This window comes from Hyperolius riggenbachi, chromosome 6 (genome assembly GCF_040937935.1).
Source record: "Hyperolius riggenbachi isolate aHypRig1 chromosome 6, aHypRig1.pri, whole genome shotgun sequence".
Taxonomy (NCBI): domain Eukaryota; kingdom Metazoa; phylum Chordata; class Amphibia; order Anura; family Hyperoliidae; genus Hyperolius; species Hyperolius riggenbachi.
The window spans coordinates 344,445,877-344,472,468 of NC_090651.1; the positions used below are offsets into that span (position 1 = coordinate 344,445,877).

Consider the following 26,592-nt stretch of genomic DNA (forward strand, 5'->3'; position numbering starts at 1 on the left):
GATTTAACATAAGGCACTGTAGACATGTGCCTACAGGCGCCCAATGATGGAGAGGAGGCTCACTCCCTTGCCTGAGTGCCTCCCTATCACCTTACCTATGCAGAGCACCGAGCAGAGAGTAAATGAGAGGCTACCCTGCTCTCGGCATTCCACTAACCAAATATCCCTTCCAGGGCACCTCTAGCTAACTAATACTGAGGATAGCTCTGGCTACCTAATACTAAGGGGCACCTGTAGCTACCTATGACAGGCAAGATAAGTAAGGGAGAAGAGACTGCTGGGACAGCCAGCACACTTGCTGTGCTGTTCGGCGGAAATTTGTAGGTTCGTGGAAGTCTAAAGGTGGCCATACACTGGTCGATTTGCTATCAGATTCGACCACCAGATAGATCCCTCTTTGATCGAATCTGATAAGAGATGGATCGTATGGCCACCTTTACTGCAAACAGATTGTGAATCGATTTCAGCCTGGAATCGATCACAATCTGTGGAGCTGCCGATGCTGCCGCCCCCCACCCCTGCATAAATTACCTGTTCCGGCCGGCGCAAGTCACCGCTGTCTTCTTTCCGTGCTGGGTACCGGACCATTCCTGCAGCTACTGAACCTCCTTTCCAGGGGAAGTTTAAACAGTAGAGGGCGCTCTACTGTTTAAACTTCCTGCCGGGACAGGAAGTTCTGTGTAGCTACAGGAACGGTCCGGAGCGGAGAAGAAGACAGCAGAGACCAGGGGACTCGCGCCGGCCGGAGCAGGTAATGTATACCCGCTGTATTGCGTCGGTCGTCCGGCATTCGAACGCCGCTATCGATGCACTCCCGACCCGCCGGTGATCGAGAAAAATATTCCGCACGGACGGATCAACGGGAATCGACGGGAATGATCGATTTCGGACGGAAGTCGATCATTCTGTCAGCGGTGTGCGCGGCGATTTCACAGCCGATTCGATCACTGTGATCGGATCGGCTGTATATCGGCGGGAATATCGTTAGGTGTATGGGCCCCTTAAGGTGCCAGGATCTGTGCCTATAGGCTCCTGTCAATACCAGGTGGGTGCATAGGAAAGTTTGCACAGTTTATTTAAGATAGTAAACAATGAGGGGTTTGTACAGTAGTGAAGCTCATTAGAATGCCACGCAATTGAAATTTCCTCATTTCCGATCGAAAATCTGCATTTCTTATTGGAAATCGGCAAACGGAATACCGCGGGAATCCAATTTACCGCAACTCAGTAGTTTTAGTCCAATCACAGAACTCAGAAGCATTGGACCAATAAGAGAATGCGGTCATTTTAGACATATCAACCAAATGATTTTTCTGATTTTTTTTTTTTTGTCACTTTTTGCCTTTTCTGATGTAAACAATGACAGATAAAATATTGCTCGGTAATTGGAAAAAATTTGAAAATCAGAAACTGAAAAATAGAATTCGAAAAAACTGAAAATTAGTAAAAATTGTCGAAAATCAAATTTTTCGTGTAAATGAAAATAGGCATTTCCGACCATCCCTCTTGTACAGTGTTACCACCCTCGCTGTAAACTGCAGCCCATAAGGTTTCAGGTTTCTGGCCCAGTTGGCAGCCTTATGGAACCCATACACGGTACAATAAAAACATTTGATTTTCCAATTTTTTTTTTCTTACCAAAACAATCGAATCAAAAGGTGAAAAGAATCTTTTTTTCGATTAAGAAAAACAAATGATTATCACGTTTTTTCTATAAAAATCAGTTCAGACATGTTGGAAAAATCTTTATATTCGATCTAACGGAATAATCAAATGAAATTATCTAATCAGAAAAAAAATTTGAAATTGTACTATGTATGGGCACCTTAGGTAGTTTCCCTTTCAGGATTTATATCTAGTCAGATACTTGTGCCATTGCGGATGTGCCCGGTGTTGGTTTAGGATGCATAAGTGTAGGGGTCCCAGAATGCCATTGACTTTGCCAAAGCCCTGATGCGTCTACCAGCACTCTCCGCTTCATCGGAGATGTTATGGGAATCCACCGGCTTCATGTAAGTTGAGCCCAGATGAATTTATTTCTTGCTGTTTCCTCATTGGAACCCCGGCAGCAACCTCGGCCCCCTCTCCCTCGTCCTTTACCAATGCTACAAAAAATCCAGCTCTGATGAGTTTCTGCTACACGTGATGCTGACGCTGGACACATGATACATGAATTTATGAGAACTGTTAAACAGCCATCAGGATAAATCAGCCTGTTTCCATTTGTTTAGTTGCCCTATAAAATGCCGGTGTGAACTTTGGACCATAAAAAAGCGTCCAGCCTTATAAATTAAGAAAAGAGGTGTATTTGTTTAGTTTCTGGGCTACACCTCAGATTACACCTCTTCCGGTTGAGTTGTAAATTTGGTGCCGTTATCCAGGTTATGCAGTCATTGGTGGTGCTTCTTCATCTGTGAACGGATCCAGGCTGGACCTGAGATCATCTGCCGAACATGGACAGATCCTGGATTAGAGTGATGTGTGCCTTCTACCTCCTAATTCAATACAGTGAGTAATCTAACTGCTCTCTACAGAGAATGGTGGTAACCACAAGCACTGCTTCCTCCATGGATGGTGGGCAGAGTTGTTGGGAGCATTGCCGTGGCCATGGCGAGGTCCCCATTGTCACCTTTCTCACTACACAGTAATACAGGTGAGAGTCAAAAAATTAGAATATCGTCCCTTTATTTCAGTAATTCAACTTACAAGGTGAAACTAATACCGTATATGAAATAGACTCATTACATGCAAAGCGAGATATTTCAAGCATTTATTTGTTTTTGATGATTATGGCTTACAGCTTATGAGAACCTCAAATCCCAGACCATTAGAATTTTGTGAAAATGTTCAATATTCTAGGCTCAAAGCGTCAGACTCTAATCAGTTAATTCATCCAAAACACCTGCAAAGGGTTCCTATTTCATATATTAGTTTCATCTTTTGAATTACTGAAATAAAGGGACATTTGCTCGATATTCTAATTTTTCGAGTTTCACCTGTAATTGGACCTTAGGCAGAGAGAGAAACGCTCAGAAGTGTTTTTTGGTCACAATGTTGAGGCACTGCATTGTGTGTTGTGCATGTTTGAAGACCAATACACATTTCTGTGCTGTTGAATATTGTCCTGGTTTGGGGGGGTTTGTTGTTAACATAATTGTTTGATTGTATTGCATTTAATCCAATAATTCCTGTGTTAAATAATAGGGCAAAGCAAAAGTACGAAGAAAGAACAGAAAAACTGCAAGTTTAAAAGAGGCAAAATCGTCCAAACTGCGTATAGTTTCATTCTCATCATATCATCCCTATGCAGTGCAATCATTAACCCCTCCCGATCCCCGAGTGCAGCTGTTAACTTTGCTGGGTAGACTTATACTTGAGTCAATAAAATATTTCAGTTTAAGGAGTGTAAAATATTGGGATTGACTTATATGCAAGGTCGACTTATTTTCAAGGATATAAGGGTAGTATCTTTCTTTTGGTATTGGCAACTTGCCCTTATGGTGCCCACACATGGTACCATTTTTTCCAATTAGATAATTTTGTTTGATTATTCCAATAGATCGAATATAAAGATTTTTACAACATATCCGATCAGATTTTTATTGAAAAAAATTGGATAATCGATTCTTTTTTCTTGATTAAAAAAAGATCCTTTTAAACTTTCATTCGATTAGATTGTTTTGGTTGAATAAACAGGAAAATGTAACGTTTGTATTGTACCGTGTATGTGCACCTTTACAGATGCCTAATATAGTTGGTCGAGCTTTGTTATCTACTAATCTAGTGTTATTCTAAAAAATTGTTTCAATTTCTTTGTTCCAAAAAATACGTTATGCTACGTTTTAGCACAGTTCCACCATATGTGGCATTGGAGTACCAAACTGTGAGGAGCACCTCCAGCCATTCTGTAGGAGTCGGTTGTTTATTTTGCTTAGCTTGGATGGGCACAAATTAGTGATGATCGTAATATGCTAATTACGATTATTATGTGAAATCTTGTGTACATTTTTGCAGTTACCGCTATACGTAATTTTGATTTGGACAGTCAATTGATTTTGTGTAATCCATTCCGAATTTTGCGTAATTTTTGCATCATTTCGTGCCAATGTTAGTGGTTAATAGCACAGCCCCATACATACTATTGCCACCAAAATTGCTACATCTCCTTAACATATGTAGCAATTTGGTGATAATAGCATGTATGGCGGCTTTCCTATTCACCGCTAAAGTTGGCACAAAATTACACAAAAATTAATTGAAATTGCAAAATGATGGTCCCAGATTACGTTTAGAAATGAAATAAATTATGATTTTTCCTGAAATTTTGCATTAGGGTTTTACATCCTAATTGCAAATTACAATAAGAAATTGCGATTATGCGAAATTCATGCTCGTCGCCAGCGCCAATGCCACCTAGATATCAATTTGAACTGGACAAGTTGGAGAAGGCTGTTATCCGTCACCCAGATATTTGGAAACATGGTGTTCCAGTGGTGTTCCTTTGTTATGGGGCCTAGATCATTTTCCAATTTTTGGACACATTGAGGTTTATCAGAGTTCTCCTGATAATTGGTAAAGTTTTGAGATTTGTTTTTCAAAAGTGTTTAACTCCTTCCTATTTGTTATACTGAGGGAGTCAAAATAGCTTTGAATTTGTATGTCACCCCAAATGTGTTACTTCTCTTTTTGCCTACGATGTGAAATAGTCTGGTATCTTTATTGATATTTGGTGCCTAACCCTAATCACAACCCCCCTCATCTGCACAAACACCCTTCCTGACGCTTAACCCTAACTGTTCCCCCTGCACAAATACCCTTACAAACGTAAAATTTGTACATCCTATACAATAAAACCTAACTGTCCCTGCGTACACTTCTGTCTCTGTGTCCCTTTGTCCGTGCATTTGCGCTACTGCGCATGTGCCGCACGGACAGCCATTGGGACAGGAGGACGGGGCCAGGGAGCCGGGCGGGTGTGTGCGCTGTCGGACGGGTGCGCATGCATGCGCACTGACATGCCGCGGTGACAGAAGCGGGACAGAGACCTAGAGGCTGTTTTTTACGGGCTTAGGTCTACTAGTACAAACAATAAAATATTTGATGACTTAAAAAACTTGTACATAGAAAGTTTCAAAATGATAACATATTTCAAAAACTTTAAACTAATAATGTTGAAAATGATATTTATCGGGTAACCAAATTTCTGCTTTGGACACCTTATGATAATATATTTACAGTAGCGCCTATGGAGACTTGGAGAGCCCAAATCATTCATTAACCACTGGTGCCCAAATTTCCTGCTACCCTGGATGGGAAACAGGGTACTGTTGCTCTTTTACTGCTTACAATAATGGACATTTGAAGCTCCCAAGGGCCACATAGAATGGCAAGGAGGGCCGCATTCGGTCCATGGGCCTTGTGTTTGACACCTGTACTCTACAGGATCCAGAGCCATTTCTCCTCTTAGGTGAGTATCCAGTGGCGGCTCCAGCTTCAAATTTTTTTGGGGGGGCATGATGGATGGCTGGTGGGGCCCATTTCGGTGATCAAAATCAATGTTTTGCATGGCGAGCTTTAGATTTTTGCCAACCTCAGGTGATAAACTTGGCTACTTGGCTAGTTTGCTGGCATGCTTTCATCTTTACTTGTTAGCAAGCTGCTCCTGTGTGGGTAGATCACAGATAAATCATTCCAGCTGCCAGCCTTTGTTTAACGACGCTGCAAGCAAGGGGAAGGAGAGAAACACTGTGTGTGTAATTCCTTATGTTTGTAGCTAAGCATTGCCAGAGACTAAGTTCTAGTGTATTGGCTAATTTAAAAGAGAATTAAAAGCTAATTTAAAACAGTAAGCTTTCAGCTTGTAAGCCTTCTTGAGACTATTCCCGTTGAAAGACAATGTTAAAACACACAGTCAGAAGGAGGTAGAAAGATTTATTTTTCAAATATAAGTATGAACCAAATACATTTATTGCAAGGGCTCTTGCAAGGATTGTGAGATACTTATGGAAAATAGATAAGACCCTTCGTTTACTTAACGCATACATAGACTCAGGCTGACATGGAGAGTTTTTTACAGACCCCATCCCATTCACTGTACGCCACTGGAGCCTGGAAACGGTTAACTGTTTACAGTTAACTGTATGTTACTCAGTAGAGGGGGTGGGGGGGGGGGGGTGTTAGTGTCCCAGTGTGGCGCCGCCCATGTGAGTATCTAACTTTTTCTTCCCTGGTGGTTACAGGTATCCTTGAGAGCCAATTCACAAAAATAATCTGGGAACAAAGATCATAAAAAAGCTATAATAATGTGCAAGAGCAGAAAAGACAGAACTGCTGAATTTGTAACAGAATGGTTTAGCCCTTATCACAGCCAAAAATCAACACAGACTAGAGGAAAGTTTTTCATCAACGAGAAGATACAGAACATAAAAGATCACTTTTTTTTAAATAAACTTTATAAACCTAACAGACTAAACAAGCCTGCGGACAACAAGTGTAAAAGACTGAAAAATAAAACCTGTGTGGCTCAGTTTTAAGGTTAAAAATCAATAAATAATAAGAACAAAACATTAAGAAATATAAATCTGAAGGTAGTACAGTATGCCATCGTTTCACAGCTGTAAAGGATACAACGAGGGCTGCGAGGGGAAACTAGGCGGCCGAACATTTACCACGGGAGGGCAGCTACTAACGAAGGGGTAACATGGATACTGTGAAATACATTATTAAAGCAAACCAGAAATGGAAATAAACTGGTGACTTGAAGCCAACCTGTGAGCACTCAAAAGAGAAAAAGTTACATACTTACCTAAGGAGTGGGAAACTTATGCAAAATTTTGTGCAAAATTTTGCAACGACTATTAAACATAATTTTGATTTTGAAAGTGAATGAACTTTGCTTTATCCATTCATAATTTCATGAGATTACAAACGAGCCTGTCGAAATTGAAAAAAAAGTTTGCTCAGAGTATATTGTCTTTTTGCTTAACTGTCCCTCGAAGGGGCTCACAATCTAATCCCTGCCACAGTCATATGTCTATATAATATGTATCATGTAGTGCATGTCTGGGGACAATTTAGGGAGAAGCCAATTAACTTATCTGTATGTTTTTGGGATGTGGGGGGGAGACCGGAGGGCCCGGAGGAAACCCATGCAGACACGGGGAGAACATATAAACTCTGAACAGATGGTGTTCTGGCTGGGATCAAACAAGGTGAGAGAAATGACCACTACACCACCCTGCTACCCCCACTACACCACCCTGCTACCCCCACTACACCACCCTGCTACCCCCACTACACCACCCTGCTACCCCCACTACACCACCCTGCTACCCCCCTGCTACCCCCACTACACCACCCTGCTACCCCCACTACACCACCCTGCTACCCTCACTACACCACCTTGCTACCCCACTACACCACCCTGCTACCCCACTACACCACCCTGCTACCCCCACTACACCACCCTGCTACCCCACTACACCACCCTGCTACCCCCACTACACCACCCTGCTACCCCACTACACCACCCTGCTACCCCCACTACACCACCCTGCTACCCTCACTACACCACCTTGCTACCCCGCTACACCACCCTGCTACCCCACTACACCACCCTGCTACCCCCACTACACCACCCTGCTACCCCACTACACCACCCTGCTACCCCCACTACACCACCCTGCTACCCCACTACACCACCCTGCTACCCCCACTACACCACCGTGCTACCCCCACTACACCACCCTGCTACCCCCACTACACCACCGTGCTACCCCACTACACCACCGTGCTACCCCACTACACCACCCTGCTACCCCCACTACACCACCCTGCTACCCCACTACACCCCAGTGCTACCCCCACTACACCACCCTGCTACCCCCACTACCCCACCTTGCTCAGAAAAGCCTGCTGGCTTTCTATGAAGATGTTGGTAGATATTTACTGTAGAAACAAGAATTTTGAGGGGGAAAAACCCAGGAAAGCAAAGTGGTCAATTAAATATGTCAAACCCAAATACCCTGTGGACCTATCATAGGAGCAGTTAAAAAGGTGCAAGATGCGTCTTGTTTAAAAGAGAACCCTTTTAAACAAGATATCAGAGGTTAAGGTTCAAGTAGGGTGTTTTTAAATTGATGTGTGTGGGATTAATGTTAGTTTCCCGAACCGGGGGATTAATGTTAGGCGCCCACCTGGTGTGTGTGTGTGTGGGGGGGGGGGGGAGGGGGTAAGGGTTTTAGGCACCTCGGGGTGGGAGGCTAAGTGTTAGGCACTTACCGGGGGGAGGGAGGGGGGGATTTAAGGTTAGTTGTCCACGGGAGGGGGTTAAGGTTAGGCACCCACCAAGGGGGGTGGTTAGGGTTAGCCACACCATAGTAATGGTTCTGTGTGAGAGTAGGGAGAGGTTAAGTCATAGTAAAATATTGGTAAATATTACCAACATTTTACTCTTTGAATGTAGTAGAATATCTGTAAATTTAGGGAAATCCAGAAGTATCCCAGGTGTATGCACACCACATGCTAGGAACCTAGGTTCTAGATCATTCTAGATAATGCTCACAGAGCTATGATGAGAGGTTTGGAGCATCAGCTAGAAGAAAATCGTTCTGACCAAGTCAGAGACGGGATGGGCCTACAGTATAGTACTATTCCAATTTAGGAATTGCATGTGCTACTTTTTATTGATTTTTTTTTTAAGCATGGCAAGGATAAATAGGGTTTTATCTTTGCAGTCAGAGCAACTCTCCAGAAAACTAATTAGAATCCATAAAAGCTCTGTGTGACTGTGAAAACGCTTATAAGGACAGGATAGCTGTTGGCATTTCAATAGTTCATCATTTTTCACTGTGAAATCTGAATCCACAGCTGTTTATGAATGCCATTGTGATATTATGTCTGGGTCTGGCTGAAACTCCAAACCTAGGTTTTTAACCCTTAAAATGAAAATGAGAATCAGGGACTCCAGGAAAGTTCTATTTAGGAGTAGTCTCTACAGGTCTCCCTTTCTCTAATGTCATGGAAGAAAATGTTACTCTTCTTTCAACAGAAAAAAATCAGGGGAGTAATAAGAGGGGAGCAGAGGTGTGGGGACCCCAACCTTCCCTTTCTCTGATACTCAAGATCAGGTGTTTTTGTGGCTACATGTTATGGTCAGACTTTTTTTTTATGACCCTTGTGAGATGGGCCCCAAGGCTGTGAGGGTCATCAAGGGGAGGCAAGGGAAGGGTTGTAAACATTAAGGGGGCCCTATAAAAGTTTTGCTGGTGGGCCCCATGATTTGTAATTACACCTCCGGTGGAAATGGTTCTTCAGTGTGGCATAGACATAGTCTTCCATGAGAACTTCCTCCAGTGGATACATTAGATATTAAACAAAGGACTTTATGATTTCCAAAATGTTCACCATATATAGGACTGCCTACACTTCCTATAAGAACATAACAAGGGGCACTACCTACTTTTCCTAAGAGAGTGCGACATGGGGCACTACCTACTTTTCCTAAAAGTACATACTTTACAGCACTACTTATTTTTCCTAAAAGAACACAACATGGGACTCTGCCTACTTTTCATAAGAGAACACAACATGGGGCATTACCTACTTTTCCTAAAATAACACAGCATAGGGCACTACCTACTTTTCGTAAGAGAACACAACATGGGGCATTACCTACCTTTCCTAAAAGAACACAACATAGGGCACTACCTACTTTTCCTAAGAGAACACAACATAGGGCACTACCTACTTTTCCTAAGAGAGTACAACATGGGGCACTACCTACTTTTCCTAAGAGAGCGCAACATAGGGCATTACCTACTTTTCCTAAGAGAGTACAACATGGGGCACTACCTACTTTTCCTAAGAGAGCGCAACATAGGGCATTACCTACTTTTCCTAAAACAACACAACATGGGGCACTACCTACTTTTCCTAAGAGAGTGCAACATGGGGCACTACCTACTTTTCCTAAGAGAACACAACATAGGGCACTATCTACTTTTCCTATAAGAACATAACATAGGGCACTACCTACTTTTCCTAAGAGAACACAACATAGGGCACTACCTACTTTTCCTAAGAGAACACAACATAGGGCACTACCTACTTTTCCTAAGAGAACACAACATGGGGCACTACCTACTTTTCCTAAGAGAACACAACATGGGGCACTACCTACTTTTCCTAAAAGAACACAACATAGGGCACTACCTACTTTTCCTAAGAGAACACAACATAAGACACTACCTACTTTTCCTAAAATAACTTAATAAAGGTGTCACAGGAGCCCTTGTGGCTGACCGCACTTAGCCTTCTAAACGGTGCCAGCGCACAGATCGTGCGAACTCTGGTCGCAGTCAATGCGCAGGAACCGTTAAGAATTAGCCGCAGACAACTCAGAAGGGAGCCTGTGAGACACGGTGATTACCACTTCACCCACTGGTTCAGAGTAAACTGCCACCACCGCGGTTATCATGGGACCGTGGGGCCCACTAACTGACTGACTAATCCTGCGAATAAAACGGTTAAACACACGATATTCTGTCTAGCCAACAACAAACAAACAGTAGCGTATCTTCAGAGACCCGGGATCATTTCTGTGTGTGCTGATAAGCAGGGTAGCGGGAAGTGAATGACTTGGAGAAAGTCGTTTATTCACGCAATATAAATAATTAATATATACAGACAATTATTAAAAATCACAATTATTAAGACAGTAATAGCCAGTATGAAAAATAAAAGAAGGGAGAAAAATACTTAGTTCCTGGAAAGATGTCCTTATTGTGGGAAGGATCATAAAGTTCTTGGTTTCAAAGTCCAGAGTTCAGAGTTCAGACCAGGTGGATGCCAGCATATCCTCAAGCTGGCATCTGATGAGTGCAAGATGGTTCAGTGTGGAGGACACTGAGTTTGGGTCCTCAGCCATTCTTATGCCCCTGCTTCAGTAGGAGGGAGTGAGGGCGGGGAGCCATACACCCCCTTCAAAGATGAGATGAGCCCTCCCCTTGTACTGGGGCTAGAAATCATATCTACCCATATATGGGCTCTATCTCACAGAACCGTACAGGTCAGGGCAGATTTATTAACATTTTCAGGTCTGTCTCGATTTACCCAGCGCCCTGATACCAGACATGAGGGGTGGGACCCCTGTGGTATCATCAGGGCACTTTGAAACTGCCTAGCTGGCAGTCCTTACCTCCGAAGGTTCTGAAACTTCCTCAGAACCAGCACCGGGGCTCATGCTACACTTCCCCCACGTTTGGTGAAGCTGCCATCTCAGGAACCCCAGAAATATTACAGATCTGGGAAGTTATGGATTATGCCAGGATGAGACTCAGGTTTATTCAGGATGTTCTAGCTGCTAACATCTGACTTTCCTTTGATCTTTAGCAGAGAACAGAGTGTCAAGACCCCCCGTGGATTCGTAGCCTGCTTGGCTGCACCTAGGCATCCTTTGGGTAATTAACATCTCCATGAGATCAGCTAAGTGTCACCTGGTTCCCAGAGCCAAAAGGGAAATTGGGCCTTCCACGGGGAATATGTCCAAGCTAATTAACACCTCCCCCCAGGCTTTCACTCAGCTAAGACAGATCCCCCAGCTGTTTTAAGCAGAGGGATACTACACGTCAAATCTTGGTTCTATTGATCTGAGGCGCACTTGATGCAGGAATCGAGTGCGATCGTTCTTTTCTTCACGGGCGTCCAGGACGCGCCTGCGTCCCCGCAATCGTCCGTGACAGCCCTCCCCCTTGTCCGTGGCTTAGCCACTCATCCGCAAGATGTGTGGCGGCGCCGCTAACCTGGCTGACGGGCCTCGAGTTGCCGGTACGGCGGGAAAACCTATTGGAGCCTGTGGCTCGGTTCCCCTGGACCGGTCGCGGTCTGCTACCCTCAGGGTTGACCCAACATGGACCGTTCTGGACAGGGCGTTTGCGCCACTGCAGTCGGACGTGGTGTCTGCCGGGACTGCTGACAACGGGCAGTGGGTTGGTTAGGTCAACAGCCAGCCCACGCAGGGTTCCCCTGCTGAGTGGCTGTGGACCTAAGGGAACCCCGTGGGAATCCCTGGACCTTCCCAGCTCCTGACAGACGGCACATGCCCTGCAGTAGTTTGCTACATCCCTGTTCATCCGGGGCCAATAAAACTGGTTCCGAATACCGGCGAGTGTCTTGCGGACACCCGAGTGCCCTGTCAGAGGATTACCATGTGCGGATTTCAGCACATGTCCCCTGAACGCACTCGGGACCACAAGCCACTTGGTATCCGCGTGGGATCTACCTGTAGGGGGCTGTACAGACTCACTGTACAGTCTCCCACCTTCCCAGTACACCTTGAAAGCGGCCCCGTCTGCGAGGGGCTCAGCGGCTTGCTGCCTGAGCACCTCCAGGATTGGGTCACTTTGTAGTGCGGCTGAGAATATGGCGCTGTCAGTTTCAGCCAACTGGCTCATGTCACACGAGGCCAGCGGCTGAAAGGTCTCATCCCTGCGGTCAGAGGAGGGGGAGGAGGCCGGAACCCTCTCCACCTGTTCTGAGCTCGGGTTCTGAGCAGTGCAGCTGCGCGGTACTGCTAGCACAGGTACACTGTCAGAATGGCACAGACGGACATTACTCAAATCATCATTGCATGCAGTAATGACATTGACAGGTATAGACATTTTTTCATTACAGACAGGTTGTACAGTAAACTCAGGTACAGCTACAGCATCATCACAACAGACAGTCTGTACATCAAACTCAGGTGCCTTTGAAGCAGGCACTATTGAACCTGGTACCCTTGAACTGGGCACATTCAACCCACCTCCCCCTGGTGCTCCCCCAAGTGTATAAAGTACCTGGTGGTGGGTGGAGAGTCCGTCTCCTTCCGTGAGCGACAAGGCGGTCGTGGCAGGTTCATAGTAGGACACAAGCTTGCCCAAATCAGTCCCTAGCAACACAGGGACTGGGAGATCCTTCATAACCCCAACAACCCGTTCTTGGACTCCTCCCACTCCCCAATCCAGCTTCACTTTTGCGTGGGCTATGTGGAAAAGGGTGCCCTCTACTCCAGTAAGGGCAAGGGATCGGCTGGAGCTGATGCTCTCCTTTGGTACAAGGTGTGAGTGAACTAACGTGATATCAGCTCCGGTGTCTCGGAATCCGGTGACAACTTTGCCGTTCACTCTAACAAGTTGCTGCTGGTCGGTTCGGTCGCGGATTTCCTTTCCGCGGGCAAACAGGACAAAATCTGATGATCCAGGCTGTGGTTCGCTGGCGGGTTGCCTCTGCTGTGGGTGAGGTGCAGGTGATGCAGATGATCCAGGTGCTGGTGGTGTCTGTCTCCGCTCCGGGCAGTCGAACTTCATGTGTCCGGGCTGGGGGCAGTAGTGACAGGTGACCTCTCCAGGCGCTGCAGGCCTGGGTGCAGCAGCTGCGCTGGGTGGCCTCTGTGGCGGACGGCTCACAGGGGCAGGAGGGTCTGCCGAGGTATTGGGCTGACCTCCTCTCCAGCTGGATGGGACAGTTCTGCGGGTATCAGCCACCCGGGTAGTTGCAAAAGTCTCAGCAAGGTCTGCAGCGACAGTGGCTGAAGCCGGCCTGCGTTCTAACACAAACTGTCGTACATCAGCAGGGCAAATGTTCAGAAATTGTTCGAGGACTATCAAGTCCTCCAGGACGTCATAAGACCCTTTGGTGAGGCCTAGTGTCCACTGGCGGAGTGTGGTGAGCAAGCTGCTGGCCACATCTCGGTACGAATCAGAAGACTTTTTCTGCCAGGCCCTAAACTTTTTCCAAGCAAAGGTGTCAGATGTCTGGCCCACTGGTCTTGGGACAGACGATACTGACGGCATGCTTTTTCAAAAGACCGCAAAAACAAGTCAATGTCTGTGTCTTTCTCAATATTAGCAAATTTAAATTTTGCACTTACGGGTGGTGCAGCTCCTTCAGCAGGGAGGCTGGGCGGTGAACTCCGGCTGGCCTGTTGCACTTTTGCCATGTTTAGCTCATGCTGTCGTTGGCGCTCCCGTTCTCGCTCAGCGGCATCCCTCTCCGCGTGGCGTTCTGCAGCTTGGCGTTCCTCACGCATGTACTGCAGGTACTTGTCCAGGTCAGTGTCCATCAGCTTTTGTAACGCCTGCTGCATTAGCGGATCAGTACAAACGGACAGTCCAGTACTGGCCAGTTCCGGGCGAGTACTGTCAGAAACTCTGGGATTGGGGTCCACACTGACATTCTCCGGCGTAACTGTTGATGCAGGGCCCTCAGGATGCACAACCTCTGTACGGTCAGGAGTCTCAGTCTCTGGTTCCCCTCGATTGTCAGATGGGCTGGTATCCACTTCAGCGGACACTCCCGGCTCCCGCAGTTGCTGGGTATCCCATTGAAACAATTCCGTTACCAGGTCCTGTTGTTTCTTGCGGCCGACATCAATGCCTCTCTCTTGGCAAAGATTTTGCAGGTCCGCCAGGCCCATTTTCTTGTAGTTCCCGGACATTTCCATGCCAAATAAAATAAAACTTTTGGGGAGGGGTACTGGCTACACAGTCTCTCTGTATATATAAAAAATATATTGCCTTCCAGCTACACCAACGAATTAGTTCGTTTCTCGATAGCGCTAGCGCTATCGTAGATACTTTCAGCACAACACAGGTCCCAACCGCTGCCTAACACTGTCACAGGAGCCCTTGTGGCTGACCGCACTTAGCCTTCTAAACGGTGCCAGCGCACAGATCGTGCGAACTCTGGTCGCAGTCAATGCGCAGGAACCGTTAAGAATTAGCCGCAGACAACTCAGAAGGGAGCCTGTGAGACACGGGTGATTACCACTTCACCCACTGGTTCAGAGTAAACTGCCACCACCGCGGTTATCATGGGACCGTGGGGCCCACTAACTGACTGACTAATCCTGCGAATAAAACGGTTAAACACACGATATTCTGTCTAGCCAACAACAAACAAACAGTAGCGTATCTTCAGAGACCCGGGATCATTTCTGTGTGTGCTGATAAGCAGGGTAGCGGGAAGTGAATGACTTGGAGAAAGTCGTTTATTCACGCAATATAAATAATTAATATATACAGACAATTATTAAAAATCACAATTATTAAGACAGTAATAGCCAGTATGAAAAATAAAAGAAGGGAGAAAAATACTTAGTTCCTGGAAAGATGTCCTTATTGTGGGAAGGATCATAAAGTTCTTGGTTTCAAAGTCCAGAGTTCAGAGTTCAGACCAGGTGGATGCCAGCATATCCTCAAGCTGGCATCTGATGAGTGCAAGATGGTTCAGTGTGGAGGACACTGAGTTTGGGTCCTCAGCCATTCTTATGCCCCTGCTTCAGTAGGAGGGAGTGAGGGCGGGGAGCCATACACCCCCTTCAAAGATGAGATGAGCCCTCCCCTTGTACTGGGGCTAGAAATCATATCTACCCATATATGGGCTCTATCTCACAGAACCGTACAGGTCAGGGCAGATTTATTAACATTTTCAGGTCTGTCTCGATTTACCCAGCGCCCTGATACCAGACATGAGGGGTGGGACCCCTGTGGTATCATCAGGGCACTTTGAAACTGCCTAGCTGGCAGTCCTTACCTCCGAAGGTTCTGAAACTTCCTCAGAACCAGCACCGGGGCTCATGCTACACTTCCCCCACGTTTGGTGAAGCTGCCATCTCAGGAACCCCAGAAATATTACAGATCTGGGAAGTTATGGATTATGCCAGGATGAGACTCAGGTTTATTCAGGACGTTCTAGCTGCTAACAGCTGACTTTCCTTTGATCTTTAGCAGAGAACAGAGTGTCAAGACCTCCCGTGGATTCATAGCCTGCTTGGCTGCACCTAGGCATCCTTTGGGTAATTAACATCTCCATGAGATCAGCTAAGTGTCACCTGGTTCCCAGAGCCAAAAGGGAAATTGGGCCTTCCACAGGGAATATGTCCAAGCTAATTAACACCTCCCCCCAGGCTTTCACTCAGCTAATACAGATCCCCCAGCTGTTTTAAGCAGAGGGATACTACACGTCAAATCTTGGTTCTATTGATCTGAGGCGCACTTGATGCAGGAATCGAGTGCGATCGTTCTTTTCTTCACGGGCGTCAAGGACGCGCCTGCGTCCCCGCAATCGTCCGTGACAAAAGGGCACCCTGAGGAAGGCCAATTGGCCGAAACGCATATTGGAATATACACAAGGAGAGAATATTTTGTGCTATAGATCTATGAGCTGTGCAGATGTTAATGAGGGCTGTCTGCATCAGCTGGCCACCAGTGTGCATCTGTGTGCTTGGTGAGAATGGCATGAATGGCATGAATGGGAGGTTGACCCGCAGCCAGTTCAGCCTTTAAGCATGTCATGCAATTTTAATGTATAATTTATTTTTGACGCAACTCCTGTTTGTATCCCAATAAAGTGTTTATCGGTTGTTGTTTTTTTGCATTCCAAGAGGGCTAGTGCACTTCTTTTCTTTTGACATTGTTCTACTATTTGAGTGAAGCGTCCTGGAGATGCCAAGCCGCACCTTCTTTTAGACAACCCAAACATGAGGCCTCATGCCAATATTACGTATTTTTCTTTATCTTTTCTAACCAATGTACAGGTCAAGGTGGAGAGGCCTTCACCATAACCAGCACAGATGTTTCTCCATTCATCTGGACTGGAGACCCCCTCAACCTGACCGTCAGCTACAATGTAACTCCTCAAGACATAATCTGGACGCTGAATGGCAACTTGTTGGCTTTCTGGCTTAACGGGCTGACATGGACCGCTCCCAACTTCAATGACCGGCTGACACTGCAGGAGAACTCTCTGTCTATCTCCTCATCCACCCCGGCAGACTCCGGAATATACAACATCACTATTATCACAAACAACGAGACTGGGTCATTAATTTTCAACGTGACCGTGAAAGGTGGGTCTGACCTTATTTCTGTACATTGACAGGCCTGGCTATATGTGCTTTGCAGGCCCGGATTTACCTCAGAGGAGCCTATAGGCACAGATGTCCTGACACCTTAGACGTTGCCCTCTAGGGGCTTGATTCACAAAAGAGTGCTAACTGTTAGCAAGACCATTTTCACGTGAATTTTTGCGTTTGTGCACGATTGCAAATTTATTAAACGTTTATTAAACAATTAAACGTTTTTGCGCGCAAATGTGAAAATTGGCGCGAAAACGGCCATGCTAACAGTTAGCACTCTCTTGTGAATCAAGCCCCAGGAATCCAACCACCGCTGACCCACTCCACAAGTGTGCTGGCTGGCCCAGCTGTCAATTCTCCCTTACTTCCCTTGCCCATCATAGGTAGCAACAGGTGCCCTTTAGTATTAGGTAGCCAGATGTACCCTCAATATTAAGTAGCTAGAGGTGTACCCAAGTATTAGGTAGCTAGAGGTGCCCCTGACTGAAGGGAGATCTTGTCAGTTAAATGCAGAGAGCAGGTTGAGTAATCTCTCATTTACTATCTCATCAGGACTCTACATAGGGAAGGAGGGAGGCACTCTGGGAGGGCAACGGGCCGCCTTTCCATCATCAGGCGCCTGTAGGCACGTGCCTACAGTGCCTTATGGTAAATCCTGCCCTGGTGCTTTGGGTAAAATACATTTAGATAAGGAATACAAATCAGGATATAGTGAATTCAGTACATTTCAATATTCCCAAAGAAATAAACAATTCTTCAAGTATTTAAAAAAAAGAAAAAAAAACTTTAACATGCCTGTGAATTCATTGTGAAAGCTGCTTTTCTTTGCTCTCAGCTGTGAGTGAAATGGGAGTGATAACTGCAGTTAGTGCATAAGCAGATCCAGCATCCCTAGTGATAAGTAGTATTCCGTGAAATGAATGTGTCATTGCAGTAAACTGCTCAAAGCGGCTGTGGTGTAAAATGATGAATGAAAGCTAAATCAGGACGTGATCAAAGCAAATCAGAGTCCATCAAACTGATAATGCACTTCTCCTTAAAGCAGAACTGAATATTTTAAAAAAAAACCCAACATTTTCACTTACCTGGGGCTTCAGCCAGCCCCTTGCAGCCTTCCTGCCCCGTCCTCCACGATCCTCCGCTCTCCCGCCGCCAGCTACTTTCGGTATCGCCGATGTGGCAACTGCACGAGCGTGCCCTGGGCCGCGCATATCTTCCTCCGCAATAGCGTCCTGCTATATTAGCGCAGGACACTACCGCGGGTGGGTAGAAAGATACGTGTGGCTGCGGTCGACTTGTAAGTCAATGGTAGGATAGTACCGAAAGCTGGCGGCGGAAGAACGGAGAATCATGGAGGACCTGTGCAGGGCAGGAAGGCTGCAATGGGCTGGCAGAAGTGAAACTGTTTATTTGTTTTTTTTTTATATTCAGTTCAGCTTTAATTGCTGTTACAGGTGAGTCTGTCCCAATGTTGTTAGTTCTATGTGCCTCCCTGCTACTTCCCTCCCACTATAGCAGCACCAGTTGTGGTTAAGTGTTTGCACAACTTTAATATAGTGTAGGCATAACCCTGCAATGTGCTAATCGGACAATAGCATACAATCAAAAGGAAGAAACTCACAACTAAACAGCGATAGCGTACAGTGCTGCCCATAATTATTCATACCTCTGGCAAATTGTGACTTAAAGTTACTTTTATTCAACCAGCAAGTCATTTTTTATGGGAAATGACATACCGTAGGTGTCTCCCAACAGATAATAAGACAATGTACAAGAGGCATTATTGTCAGGAAAAAAAACATTTCTCAGGTTTTATTTACATTTGAGCAAAAAGTGTCCAGTCCAAAATTATTCATACCCTTCACAAACTGTGAAAAATCCAAAGTTCTATACCATTCCAAATAGTCCACGCTGTTCTAAAGCATCCTAATTACTCTAATTAATTGGGAACTGCTGTTTCAATCAACTCAGCAGGTGAAAAACAGCAGCTCTGTGCAGTTTGTGGACAGTCATGGCTAAAACAAAGGAGCTCAGTGAGGACCTGCGGCTGCGCATTGTGGCTGCTCACAAGTTAGGAAATGGCTACAAGGCCATTTCTAAATGTTTTCAAGTTCCAGTGGCTGCAGTGCAAAGTATTATTTAAAAAAATAAGATGTTACGCACTGTGGAAAATCTCAGAGGATGTGCTCGGAAGCCAAAAGTGACACCTGTGCTCAGGGCCGTGCAGAGGGTCCTTAAGTGGGGGGTGCTCAAATTTAAAAAAGGGGCCTGGCAATGCCTTCCCCTGCATGCCCCCTGCCCTTGTTTCTGGCTAGAGGGGTATTGATTGTCATGCTGCTGAATGCAGATGCTGGGTGCCATGTGGATTCTGGGTGGGAGTACAGAGTGCCATGTGGGTTCTGGCTATGGTTGGGTATCGAGTGTCATGCGGGTGTTGATTGCAAGAACTTAGTGCCATGTAAGATCTGGGTGCATGTACTGGATGTCATGTGGGTGCTCGGTGCAGGTACCGGGTGTGACATGGGTGCGAATACTTGGCGACATGGCTGTGCTGGGTGCTGGCTATGGGTAGGCTTTGGGCATCACATGGGTTTTGAATGCAGGTACTTTGGGTGCGGGTACTGGTTAAGTGGGTGCTTGGTGCAAATAGTAGGGGCCATGTGGAAGCTGTGTGCAGGTGTGAGTACTGGGTGCAATTTTAGGCCTGGGTGCAGGTACTTGGTGGCATGTGAGTGTGAGTACTAGGTGCCAGCTATGAGGGGAAGGGGTGGATGCTGGGAAAAGTAGAGGTCAGTGTGGGTGCTGCAGGAAGGGGCAGGGCCATGCAGAGGATCCTCAAGGGTGTGGTGCTCAAATTTGAAATCGATAAATTGTGTATGTAATAACCCCTCTCCAGAAAGCATAAGGCAGTCTTAAACCCCCCCCCCCCCCCACCACCACCACACACACACACACGCATACACACACCTTTATAGCAGTATCAGGCAGACTTTGTGTCTCCTTCCAACTCTTTTGGTGCTACCACCCTCAAATCAGCAGTGATTGGTGCCCACTGTTAGTGGGTTAGAGTGGGCACAGTGGAGCCCACTATGGAGGCACAAACTCACCTTTCATTACTGGGACTTCTGTCCCTCTTGATCAGCACCCAATCCTCTTTTCAGGCAAAGAAGTGGTTACCAATATGCAGTGGTTGCTAAGCATTAGTAGATGCAAAACTGCAGTAAGTGCCAAGGTGCAGTGGGTGCCCAGATGCAGTAGATGGTAAGACGCAAAGGTTCACTTTGTGGTAAGTTGCAGTGGGTGCCGAGATGCCAAAGTAAAGTCTGTGTCAAGCTGCTTTGGGTACCAAGGTCCAGTTTGTATTGGGTGTTTATTTGCAGTGGGTGCTATGCAGTATTGGGTGCTGAATGAGTAGCAGATGGTGATAAACAATAGTGGGTGCCATGTGAGTGTTGGACATGAGTGAGTAGGGAGTGCCATGTGTGGTCTGGATGTGTGCCATGGGAGAGTACTGTGTCTCATATGGGTTCTGACCAAGCATGGGTACTGGGTGCTGGCCATGGACGGGTACTAGGAGTATATAATGGCTTTGGAACTTGGTGATGTGTGAGTACTGTGCCATGTGGGTGTTGATTATGGGGGTATGTGGGTCTTAGGTGCAAATACTGAGTGCCAAGTGGGTACTGGAAGTGAGTACATGGTGACATATGGGTGATGGGTGCTGGCTAGTGGGGTATTTGTTGTCATGTGGGTGCTAAAGGCCGATGCTGGGTGCCATGTGGGTTCTGGGTGCTGGCACAGGGTGTCGTGGATTCTGGCTGTATGGGTATGTATCAACCATTATGTAGGTGTTGATTGCAGGTACTCAGTCCCTTTTGAGTTCTGGGTGCAAATACTGGATATCATATGTGAGTGCTTGGTGTGGGTGCTGGGCACCAAGTGGAGGCTTAGTGCAACTGGAACTACTGCATATGAAACATGTGGGTGTTGGGTGCAGGTACTGGGTATAACATAGGTGCAAATACTTGGTGCCATGCCTGCACTGGGTGGGTGTTGTGTGTCACATTGGTTCTGAGTGCAGGTACTTCGGGTACTAGTACTGGTTATGTGAGTGGGTGCCATGTGGAGGCTGTGTGCAGGTGTGAGTAGTGAGTGACATGTCAGAGCTCGGTGCAAGTACTGTGCCATGTAGGTGTGAGTACTGGGTGCCAGCTATAGGGTGAAGGGGTGCAGGTATTGGGTGTCATGTGGCTGTTTGATGCAAGTAGTAAGTGCCATATTGAGGCCGGATGGGAGTATTGGGTGCAGGGTGCTTGGAGCAAGTACTGGGTGCTTGCTATAGTGGGGGTTACTGGTTGAGTGTAATGAGGGTGCTTAATATTGGTGGGATTGCTGTGGGTGCAGGGGGTGGGAGGTCACTGTGGGTACTGCTATGAATGGCATAGTTGCTGCTAGGGGAGGTCGAGGTCAGTGTGGTTGCTGGGGGAAGGGTAGGTAACTGTGGGTGCTGCGGGGAGCAGTAACTGTGGGTGCTGTGGAAAGTAGAGCTCAGTATGGGTGCTGGAGTAAAGGGAGGTCACTGTGGGTCCTTTGGGGGAGATCACTGTGGATCTCGGGAGGTAGAGGTCAGTGTGGGTGCTGGGGGAAGGGTAGGCCACTGTGGGTGCTGAGAGAAGTCAGTGTGGTTACTGGAGGAGGGAGTGGATGCTGGGTGTTGAGAGAAGCCACTGTGGGCACTGGCAATGGGAGAGGTCACTGTAGGTGCTGCTTTTGGGATGGGAGGTCCCTGTGGGTGCTGCAGGGGACAGGAGGGTAGCCACTGGGGGAGGGAAAAATCACTGTGGGTGCTGGGGGAGGGATAGGTCAGTGTGGATGCTGGGGTAGGCAGGATCACTGCTAGAGCTGAGGAGGGAGAGGTCACTGTGGGTGCTGGGGGAGGGAGAGGTCATTGTGGGTGCTGGGGGAGGGAGAGATCACTATGGGTCCTAGGTGGAGGGAGAGATCACTGTGGGTGCTAGGTGGAGGGAGAGGTCACTGTGGGTGCTGGGGGAGGGAGAGGCCACTGTGGGTGCTGGAGGAGGGAGAGGTCACTGTGGGTGCTGGGGAGGGAGAGGTCACTGTGGGTGCTAGGGGGAGGGAGAGGTCACTGTGGGTGCTGGGTAAGAGAGAGGTCACTGTGGGTCCCAGGTGGAGGGAGAGGTCACTGTGGGTGCTAGGGGGAGGGAGAGGTCACTGTGGGTGCTAGGTGGAGGGAGAGGTCACTGTGGGTGCTGGTTAAGAGAGAGGTCACTGTGGGTGCTAGGTGGAGGGAGAGGTCACTGTGGGTGCTGGGGGAGGGAGAGGTCAATGTGGGTGCTGGGGAGGGAGAGGTCACTATGGGTGCTGGGGGAGGGAGAGGTCACTGTGGGTGCTGGGTAAGAGAGAGGTCACTGTGGGTGCTAGGTGGAGGGAGAGGTCACTGTGAGTGCTTGGGGAGGGAGTGGTCATTGGGTACTAGGTGGAGGGAGAGGTCACTATGGGTCCCAGCACCCATAGTGACCCCCAGTGGAGGTAGAGGTCAGTATGGGTCCTAGGTGGAGGGAGAGGTCAGCATGCCACACTAGGATTCCTGTCTGGGCCTCTTCACTTGAAAGTGTCCCAGTAGGGGGCGGAGCTTCCAGCGGGTGGGCGGGGCTTATCGCGGTCGGGGGCGGAGCTTATTTTGCACGGCGAGAGGGGCCTTTTTTGAAGATTTTAAAAAGGGGGGTGCCTGGGCACCCAGAGCACCCCCCTGTGCACGTGCCTGCCTGTGCTGGCCAGGAGGATAGTGAGAGAGGTGAAAAAGAATCCAAGGATCACCACCAAGGCCATCCTGGTGAATCTGGGCTCTGCTGTTGGCAATGTCTCAAGGCAGACAATCCCACGGATATTGCACACTGCTGGGTTCCACGGATGCAGACCAAGGAAGATGCCACTTCACCAGATAAGGCACACAAAAGCTTGCTTGGCCTTTGCAAATGCTCATCTGGACAAACAAAAAGACTTCCGGTCTTCTGTGTTTATGGTCGGATGAAACAAAAATTGAATTGTTTGGTCACAATGATGTTTCCTTCATTTGGCATAAAAAAGGAGAATCCTTCAACCCAAAGAACACCAGCCCCACTGACAAACATGGTGGTAGGAACCTAATGCTTTGGGGGTGTTTTTCAGCCAATGGACCAGGGAACCTAATCACAGTAAATGGCACCATGAAAAAAGGGCAATACATGATGATTCTCAAGTTCAATATCAGGCAGTCTGCAGAGAAACTTGGCCTTGGGCATCAGTGGACATTTCAGCATGACAATGAGCCAAAACACACAGCAAAAGTGGTGAAGAAATGGTTCGCAGACAACAACATTAATGTTTTGGAGTGGCCCAGCCAGAGTCCTGACTTGAATACCATTGAGAATCTGTGGAGGGAGCTAAAGATCAAGGTGATGGCAAGAAGACCCTCCAACCTGAAAGATTTGGAGCTCATTGCTAAAGATGAGTTGGCAAAAATACCTGTGGAGACATGAAAAAAGCTGGTCTGCAATTATAGGAAGCGGTTGATTGCTGTATTAGCCAATAAAGACTTTTTTTTATTGATTATTGAGAAGGGTATGAATCATTTTGGACTGGACACTTTTTGCTCAAATGTACATAAAATCTGAGATTTTTTTTTTCCACAATAATGCCTCTTGTACATCGTCTTATTATCTTTTGGGAGACACCTATGTCATTTCCCACCAAAAAAGTGCTTGCTGGTGGTTGAATAAAAGTAACTGTAAGTCACAATTTGCCAGGGGTATGAATACTTAGGGGCAGCACTGTATAATGAAGTTCGCAAATTAGGTGATCAGGAACAGAGTATGGACACTTTTCCACTGAAAATCACAATGTGCTCGTGAATTTTTAAGATTTTAACCAAGCCAGGAAATTAGATAGACCTGCATTAAGTGTAAAAGGACCTTAAAGGATACCCGAACTGAAATGTAACATAATGAGATAGGCATGGGTATGTACAGTGCCTAGCACACAAATAACTATGCTGTGTTCCTTTTTTTCTTTCTATGCCTGAAAGAGTTAAATATCAGGTATGAAAGTGGCTGACTCAGTCTCAGTGACTCAGACAGGAAGTGACTACAGTGTAACCCTCAATGATAAGAAAGTCCCCTTTTTTACCTCTTTCTTGCTCTCAGAAACCATTTTCTGCTAGGAAAGTGTTTTATAGTTGGAATTTCTTATCAGTGAGGGTCACACTGTAGTCACTTCCTGTCTGAGTCAGGACTGAGTCAGCCACTTGCATACCTTATATTTAACTCTTTCAGGCAGAGAAAAAAAAAAAGAACACAGCATAGTTATTTGTGTGCTAGGCACTGTACATACACATGTGTATCTCATTATGTCACATTTCAGTTCGGTTATCCTTTAAGGACCAGAAGCTAGGACTCAGGAAGATCATAGCAGAGAGCAGAAGCCAATAGCAAACTGCCACCTCACCAGTGGGGTAAACAGGGCATAGCAGAAATCTTAGCAATCACAGAAGGTCATCTGCTGGTGAGTTGAAGTAGTTTAACATAGTCCAGGCTACAGTGCCACCAGTAGATGAGGCAGGGTATAGCAAGACTTCTATCATTGCCCCTTAATCAGTGCTCTCTTCTCACGTGTTAACTCTATTCTGTTTCACAGACAAAGCGTTGGACATACAGAGTAATGACAACGGCAACTATAAGACAGGGGACAACATCACACTAACGATCTGGTATGACGGCAATTCGCCTCAAATATTCTGGACTTATAATAAAATTGTCCTGGCCATCAAAACAACTGGCTTTAACTTTGTATCTAATGATTTCCAAAACCGACTCATTTTGAAAGATTCAGGCTCACTGGTCATCACTAACACTACCAAGAACGATGCAGGACTGTACAACGTCAGCATCACAGCTATCATCGGAAAGGACTTTGTGTTGGGTTCACGGGCATTTGACGTAAATTTCTTTGGTAAGTAAACTTGCTTCTTGTGCTTTTTTTATGTTTTTGCTTTTTTAGCTAAAGTAATCCCTTTCCAGGAATGATACATTCCAATTCTATTGTTAAGTTGATTTGTATTGACAGATGAAGTAGGAGAGTCCTTAATTTAAAGCACCAGTGTCAAACTTCAGTCCTGGAGGGCCATAGCCATGCAATACAGTAACCTGTGAATTGTGTACAGTAAACGGTTAGTGGTGCTTGGCCCACAGGTGAATTTCCTGAGCCAGGCCAGTTTTACACTTATAACGGGTATAAGCTGCCCAGGACATAGGGGCGTAACAATAGACCCTGCAAGGGATTCGGCCCTGGGGGGGGGGGGGGGGGCGGGGGCAAAAGCCAAAGGGGGCACTGACCTGAGAGACTGACAACTAAGGGCAAGGAGAGAAATAAACTTTCTGCTCTCTGCACAGTTGTTCTAATGACTGCATATGCTCAGCCACTGATAACGAATCATATTTTGTAGACTAAGGCCATCCCTATTCAGTGTGCAGGGGAAGTGGACCCCTCCAAAGTTTTGCAGCAGGGCCCAGTGATTTCAACTTACGCCCCTGCCAGGACATGATAGTATACAGAAGGACTTAGAAATGTGTTCTACTTGATGAACCTCACCTTTCCTAGCACAATTTGAGTAAAGAGACGTCGCAGTGTGAATAAAATTGGATTAAAAACAATATAAAATCGAAAAAAATGAGGTGGCTTACCTCAATGATGAGATCTTTGTATAAACAAAGAAATATTTATTTAGCACAGGCAACGCGTTTCACAGGTCTAAGCCCGCTTCCTCGGGCCTGTAACAATGCCTCCCTGAGAGGCTCCTTTTGCTGATTGCTGATAACCTATTGAACCTTTTTATCTCTTTCCTGCTCTCAGAAGCCATTTTCTGCTAGGAAAATGATTTATAGTTGTAATTTCTTATCAGTGAGGATCACACTGTAGTCTGACCCTGTCCTGACTCAAAAAGGAACTGCCACTTACATACCTGATCTTTAACTCTTTCAGGCAAAGAAATAAAAAAAAGGGAACACAGCATAGTTATCTGTGTTTGGCACTGTACATACACATGTCTATCTCATGTCACATGTCACCTCGGGTATCCTTTAAGCCTTAAGGAAGATGTCTACGATATATAAGTACATAATAATAGTAACTGCAATGATAATAAAGAATTGTTTTGTGCAAGCTCTCACTCTTCTCTTCTCGACAGACCTTGTGCAGAATGTGACGGTGCTGCAGAGCCCGGGGATTGTACGTGAGGGGAACTCTAACGTCACTCTGTCCTGCAAGTCTTCTGCAGGGGACGGACTTGTTGTCACATGGCGGAAGGATGGCGAGTTGGTTAGTGACAGCAGCAGACTCCTTCTTTTGGACGGAAACCACACCCTTCAGATTGTGCAACCAATGAGGACGGACTCTGGGAGCTACATCTGCAATGTGTCCAATCCACTCAGCTGGAGTAGCAGTGCTATAATGGTCACCGTTTACTGTAAGTACAGCCAGATATGGGCTGATAGTTGTTACAGTCCTCATACTGTACACTTGGCACATACCATACATCTGTAATACTCCAATCCTCCCTTTCACCCCAACAGTCCAAATAAACTCGAAATCCACCAAGTAGCGATGAGCACAGATTTCACATAGACATCATTTCGCAACGA

The 26,592-nt window shown here is 46.5% G+C and overlaps 1 protein-coding gene across 2 annotated transcripts in view; it reads left to right on the plus strand.

Moving 5' to 3' along the window:
• Nucleotides 1-2,314: 2,314 nt before the first annotated feature.
• LOC137521795 (hemicentin-1-like) overlaps nucleotides 2,315-26,592 on the plus strand; it is an 81,500-nt gene continuing 57,222 nt past the window's right edge. For both annotated transcript variants that reach the window (XM_068241533.1, XM_068241534.1), the window contains exons 1-4: nucleotides 2,315-2,508; nucleotides 16,577-16,888; nucleotides 24,590-24,904; nucleotides 26,139-26,417. In XM_068241533.1, the coding sequence (XP_068097634.1) occupies nucleotides 2,454-2,508; nucleotides 16,577-16,888; nucleotides 24,590-24,904; nucleotides 26,139-26,417 (961 nt within the window). In that variant the 5' untranslated portion in view covers nucleotides 2,315-2,453. The remainder of the gene's footprint in view (nucleotides 2,509-16,576; nucleotides 16,889-24,589; nucleotides 24,905-26,138; nucleotides 26,418-26,592) is intronic.